Source organism: Musca vetustissima, unplaced genomic scaffold (genome assembly GCF_032173495.1).
Source record: "Musca vetustissima isolate MV318-11 ecotype Yass unplaced genomic scaffold, APGP_CSIRO_Mvet_v1 utg4162, whole genome shotgun sequence".
In the NCBI taxonomy this organism is placed as follows: Eukaryota; Metazoa; Arthropoda; class Insecta; order Diptera; family Muscidae; genus Musca; species Musca vetustissima.
The window spans coordinates 60,404-67,293 of NW_026878211.1; the positions used below are offsets into that span (position 1 = coordinate 60,404).

The 6,890-nt window shown below is 35.2% G+C and overlaps 1 protein-coding gene across 1 annotated transcript; it reads left to right on the plus strand.

The window, feature by feature from the left end:
• Positions 1–303: 303 nt before the first annotated feature.
• On the plus strand, positions 304–3,416 carry LOC133323040 (uncharacterized). The gene is made up of 3 exons (XM_061531999.1): positions 304–2,252; positions 2,320–2,842; positions 2,910–3,416. Exons 1-3 carry the CDS (start codon positions 304–306, stop codon positions 3,414–3,416), a joined length of 2,979 nt encoding a protein of 992 aa, XP_061387983.1.
• The last annotated feature ends 3,474 nt before the right edge of the window (positions 3,417–6,890 follow it).

The following is a 6,890-nucleotide window of genomic DNA, read 5'->3' on the forward strand; positions in this document are numbered from 1 at the left end:
TTAATGCTCATCACGTGATGATGGGTATAAAAAGTTCCAACTTCCGAACATAACGATGTTTTTACTTATTTTAATTCGACTCCAATCATGTGTTTATGACTTCCTTGCCTACTCAAGTCATCCATCCCTTCGTTTTGCCTAATTCACATCAGATAATAACGAATGTTTACCAAACCGCACACGACAAATATTATAATTCGGCATATTTAAGTAAGGCAGCGTATTTGATATAGACTGCAGGACATCATAAATTCCCGTTCAGTAATTTAGTAACATTTTACGCTTCAACAACCGACAAACGGCATGATGAAATATCTGTGGTTACATCTTTTGCTGTGTTCCGGTCTAAAATATGGCCAGGCTCAAGGATTCGGTATGAATCTTATCAAAGTGGCGGAGGATGATCCCGGTCAAATAGTCTGCACTGTGGCATTGTTGGAAAAATATTTCTATTCAGGCGAATCGCTGTCGGGTTCTGTTCTGCATTTTACCCTTACTTCGGCATCGTTACATTTGCAGAAGTCACTGCTGAAGGCACTGCATGCATTACCCAATCATCCTTGGTCTATTGTGGTTAGAGATTCGCATAAGCGGGGTAATTCCGATTTGCCAAATTTCATTTTACACGAAAAACCTCAATGCTACTTTATGGTCATCAACAATATGGACGATGAGGATATGGATCAGATATTTGAAAATTGGAAACTGAGCATAAATTGGAATCCATTGGCCCAGTTTGTGGTGTACCTTTCGTCGGTGGAAGAGACGGCCGAAGAAATGACAGATATTATGATTGAAATCTTATTGAATTTTATGAATAAGAAAATCTATAATGTCAATGTGATCGGCCAGAATGAGGAAGAGACCTATTATTATGGTAAATCGGTATTTCCCTATCATCCGGATAATAATTGTGGTAATCGTGTGATAAATATAGAGACTTTGGATTTGTGTGATTATCAGGATACAGATAAATTCGAAGATGATGATGAAGAGGAGGAGGAGGCGGATGGAGAAGAGGAGGGGGAAGGAGATAATAACTCCAATGCTGAAGAGGAAACTGAAGATGATGATAATGGTGGTAATGGAGAGGAACATTTTACAAAAGCGGACGATGAGAGTGGAGATGATGATCAGGGTGGTAATGAAGGAGAAACTATTTCCAAGGGAGAAAATCCTGAAGATGAAGATAATGTCGACAATGGAGAGACACCAGTTTCAAATGGAGAAGAAGAGAATCATACATATACTGAAGATGAAGTTAACACTGACAATGGAGAGGAGAATGTTGCAAAAAGCGAAGGAGAGAGTAATTTGAATACTGAAAATGAAGATAATGGTGATAATAGAGAGGCAAATGTATCGAAATATGAAAGCAGTAATGAAATCACAAAGAATGGGGATATGGACGAAGTGTCGGAAGAACCACAGGAAATGTCATCTGAAAAGTCTAAGGATATAACCTCAAAAAAGCCAAAAACCCATTCCACAGATGTTGAAGAAGAGAATGATACTGAAAATAAACAATCCAATGAGGATGCAGATTTGAGTGGCGAACCTTCTTCAGAGGTACATGGAAATAATATTGATACAAAATCAATTGAAGGCGTAGAAAGTCACGAAGAAAGATCGGGAAGTCTAAGAAAGAAACAGACTTTGTTGAAATACGAAAATGGTAACGAAATTAGGGATACTGCATTACGGTCCGAGTCCGTTGGCAATTCTTTTGAAGATCCTTTGGGCACCAAGTCACATGTAGAATCCAATATACAAAATTCCCATAACATAAAATCCCTGCCCCTGAAATCTGAAGAGGAATCGGATAGCCCCAAATATTACATAGAAGAAATGTATAGGGCATTATTTTTGGATAAATTTCCCAAAGATTTGAGTGGTTGTCCTTTGGTGGCCGCCTATCGTCCTTGGGAGCCTTTCATTTTCAATGAAGCCTTGCATGAAAAGAAATTGGAAAATAAAAACGAAAATCCTACTGCAGCAGGCGGCAATGCCGATACAGACGACTATGCCAATGATGATAATTATGTGGATGATGATGGTGTTGTGGATTCCGATTATAAGTCCTATGATGATGATGAATCCACCTCAAATGGTGGTGATGCTGGTGTGGAGATCCGTTTAAATGGCATCGAATATAAAATGATACAAACTATTGCCGAGCGGCTACACATCAGTATTGATATGCAGGTGGAGAATACAAATGTCTATCATTTGTTTCAGCAACTAATTGATGGGTAAGTTCCAATTCCAGTATATGTTTAGGAATCTAAATAATCTAAACTTATTTGGCTACCCCCCTAGTGACATTGAAATGGTTATAGGCGGCATAGATGAGGATCCCAGCATAAGTCAATATGTGTCCAGTACAATACCCTACCTTCAGGATGATCTGACCTGGTGTGTGGCGAAGGCAAGACGTACCCACAATCTCTTCAATTTCATGTCAATGTTCGATAATGTCGCCTGGTCACTTACCGTACTGGTCATACTTACCGCCTCTTTTGGCATAGCCATGTCTCTGAAGCTTCTGAAACTTCGCTTGGACATAATGAAAAGCTTTTTCAGCATTAATATCTATGTCATGGGTGTGGTCTTGAGTCAGGCGATAAATTTGCCCCGTATACCTACCAGTCTACAAATTTGCTTTGGTACCACGTTCTTTATGGGTCTGATTTTCAGCAATGTCTATCAGAGTTTCCTGATTAGCACCCTTACAACACCCAAATCGTCCTATCAAATTAGTCGCATTGAAGAGATCTATGCCAATCGTATGAAAGTCATGGGAAGTGTTGACAATGTGCGTCATTTGAGTAAGGAGGGTGAGGTGAGTAGTATTCGTCAAATCAATCAAAGCGAAATATGAAAACAGCATTCATAATTGTTTCCTCTAGACTTTTCGCTATGTCCGCGAACATTTTCACATGTGCTACAACATTGAAGAGTGTTTGGATCGTGCCGCCATCGATCACAAATTAGCAGTGGCTGTTTCACGACAACATTCCTTTTACAATCCCCGTATACCCCGTGACAATCTCTACTGTTTCGATCGCAACGAGAATATTTATGTGTATTTGGTGACCATGTTATTGCCAAAGAAGTTCCATTTGCTGCATAAAATCAATCCGGTCATACAGCATATTATCGAGTCGGGCCATCTGCATAAATGGGCTCAAGATTTGGATATGCGTCGTAAAATCGTCGAAGAAATCCAACGCGCCCATGAGGAGCGATTTAGAAGTTTAACTCTGGATCATGTCATTGGACCGTTTGCTTTAAATTCGATTTTGCAATTTTTGGCAATGTGTGTATTTGGTGTGGAGCTGCTAGCACATTGGTTGGTGGTGCGTCGTCGAACACGATTGAAGATTGCTAAATATATTCATAGGAAATTGCTCTAAGTCAGATTGAATGTTGAAACCCAAAATGTATAATTGAAATATGTTGATTTTCAGCATCCATCGTAGATCGGCAATGGAGTTTTTATGTAAGACAAATTTCCGACATTGTAAATGTATCTGAAATGTATAAAGATGTTCGATTAATAATTGAAATTAAATTATTATGCTTACCAAATTCTGACCATTCCAAGTAGCAGCAAAAACTAAAAACGTTGTCAAGTTCGTCTGGACCATGGTATAATTATTACAAGGTAGGGCACAGCTACCTACTGATTACAATTTTTTCTAAAGATGGCTTGTTCCATCAAATCAAAATACATATTTTGTGTATGTGTGTGTAATGTTTTGAATACTATGTCAAATAAATTCAAAATAAATTTAAATTTATTCAAATTTAATTGAAATTAAAATTATATTTTTAACACGTTCGTCTGGAAGTAATTACTTTTTTATGGATGAAACAAACATTTGATCGTATTCCCTACTGGATTTTGGGAAGAAATCATAACCTTTCATTAATTTTTCGCGTTTTTAGTTTTGTGTTGAAAAAATGTCAAATAAACACAAACACTTGTTGCGTATATTTATTTTATTTTTGGCAGAAGAAGCCACACGTGCATAGTTGCTTTTTTGTTATTCACCTCAAGCTGCCCTACCTTGTATTATTGCACCATGCGATGGATATGGAAAACTTATATTAAAATTACTTTTACAGTACAGGATTGAGGTAGTGTTGAAAATTTCGAATTAATACGTACGAATAGAAATAAACTGGAACTGTAAATTGTACAAGTTGGAACTTTGTGAACGAATAGATTTGGGATCCTGAAATTTTTGATTCAAAGTACTGTTGGAGTGTAGAATTGATGAAGTTTTGGTAAATCGTACTAACGGCTACGAAAAGTAATAAATGGTAATGGGAAACCAAGGTAGTTTTTGACTTCCTCGAGTGCCCTGATGGTCGCCTGTTGTCCAAATATCTCTATTATTGAACATTTTACAGGATTTTTATTGAAAAAATAGGTACAAATGTACCCGGTTATTGTAAAATTAACTAAAGTAAAATAAAATATTTCACTTTTTATACCCTTCACCACACTGTGGTACAGGGTATTATGTCTTTGTGCATATATTTGTAACAGGCAAAAGGAAACGAGATAGACACATGGTTCCTCTTGAGAATATGCATAGAATCACTTTTTAAATCGATTTATGCATGTCCGTCTGTCCGTCCGTTCGTCCATGTATTTTTGTTAACAAAGTACAGGTCGCATTTGTGATCCGATTTGCATTTGTGATCCGACAGTTCACTTATTTGGTCCAAGGACGAACCCTATTGAAATTGGGAAAAATCGGTTCAGATTTAGATATAGCTCCCATATATATTTTCGTCCGATTTTATGTAAATGGTCCCTATATATCCTTCGATTTGCACGAAATTTGGAACAGCGTACTGAATTAAGTCTAGAACGATCTGTGTTAAATTTCTTGAAAATCGGTTCAGATTAAGATATAGCTCCCACATATATTTTCGTCCGATTTTAGTTAAATTGTGCAGCAAAGTCCCTATATATCCTTCGAGTTGCACGAAATTTGGCATAGCATTCTGAATTAAGGCTAGAACAATGTGTGTTAAATTTCGTGAAGATCGGCGCGGATTTAGATATAGCTCCCATATATATTATCGTCCGATTTTATGTACATGGTGCACCAAAGTCCCGATATATCCTTCGATTTGCACGAAATTTGACATTGCGTTCTGAATTAAGTCTAGAACGATGTGTTTTAAATTTCGTGAAATTCGGTTCAGATTTAGATATAGCTCTCATATATATTTTCGTCAGTTTTTGTGTAAATGGTGCACCAAAGTCCCTATATATCCTTCCATTTGCACGAAATTTGGATTTATAAGTAAATGAAGAACTCAAAATGTGGCTGAACATGTGACAAGTTTCGATGAAATCGGTTTAGATTTCGATATTTTGCTTTATTATACATTATTATTTATATAATTTTGTCCCATTATAAGAAGCAACTCTATATCTGACCAAAATTTAGTATAGGTTGCAAAATGACATGTTTAATTTCATGTTAATGGTCCTTAAAAAATGCGACGTCTGTTAGGATCTCATCTGTTGAATATACCCAAAGTGATGGAGGGTATCATATAGTCGGCCCTGTCCGACTTTACTACTTTCCTTACTGGTTTCTAATTAGTTAGTTTCCTTAGTTTCAGCATTTTTAATAACAGATTTTAGTTTGGATACTCAAAGACGAGACATCCATATTATATTTTTTCTCACAGTGCACTATGGGCCAGAATTTTTTGGCAAAAAGTTCACTTCAGGTAGATCCGATAAAACGTTATATATTTCAAATTCGTTTAACACCAGTAAAATTTTATAATATTGTGGGTCATGAGGTCAAAGTCAAAATTTCGTATTTTAATTTTTTTAAATATTAACATGAAATAAATGTCAATTAAACAGAAGGAACTGTTTTAGTAAAGCCAATTTCAACCAAATTATCTGTCTTCGTACCAAACGGACTCTCCATAAACGGACTCTCCATTATTTGGGAGTTTGAGGATTTTGAGCAAAATTTTCAATTCAATTGAGATATGCCATGGTTTTAAGAGCGTAATACACTAAAAACACAATTTTATATTATTCTGATTTTAAATACTGCAATGAAATGAAATATTTTCTTTACATTTTATATTCATTTGATTTTCAACAATTTGATTTAACATTTGTAATTAGTGGTCATAGCTCTAAAAAATTTTATCAACTTAAAAAATACCGCAGTTTTCGATCCACCCTATTAAATTTTTAATATTTTCTTGAAGAATCGTAATCAGCGCCCTCGAAACCTTAATATGTGTTATTTATTTCACAAACCCACTGTTCTAATTAAGGCAAAAAAAAAATGGAATCTCTGGCCCAATCAAAATCTCTGTTCCAAATAATCGAATACGAATTTTCTAAATGACATTGGAGAGAAGACATAACCAATGATATGGTATTACAAAACTTCCAAACACGTTCAAATTAGGAATTTTATAATAATGATGCAATATATATTTTAATAAATTGAAAGTTGGCCCAGTTCAACGTTGTTTGATCACTATAACCATTTTTTGTAGTCGTCAAGATAATAATTTAACATTTTGTAACCAGTTATCGCAAAAATATATACTTTTTAACAACATTTTGTTTTCTTAAAGAAATAAAACTATAGCATTCAATTATTTTCAATCGCGATCACTTAAATAAGTTAAATTTAGAAAATATCACGAGATAAAAAATATATATTAAAGAATTCGGCTATCGCCTCATGTTTACAAATTAACAACCGCTTTTATTATTTTTTGACTCGCATATTATCGTCTTCAAATACATTCTATTTGGTAATACAAAATTGTAATCAGAAAAAAACTTGTCCATATATGGTGTTACTTTTAGTTTTGTCACA

Coding starts and splice junctions, on each gene's coding strand:
- LOC133323040 (XM_061531999.1), top strand. CDS start 304: ATGATGAAATATCTGTGGTTACATCTTTTGCTGTGTTCCGGTCTAAAA. Junction 2,253..2,319: donor TTTCAGCAACTAATTGATGG/GTAAGTTCCAAT, acceptor CTACCCCCCTAG/TGACATTGAAATGGTTATAG. Junction 2,843..2,909: donor ATTTGAGTAAGGAGGGTGAG/GTGAGTAGTATT, acceptor TGTTTCCTCTAG/ACTTTTCGCTATGTCCGCGA.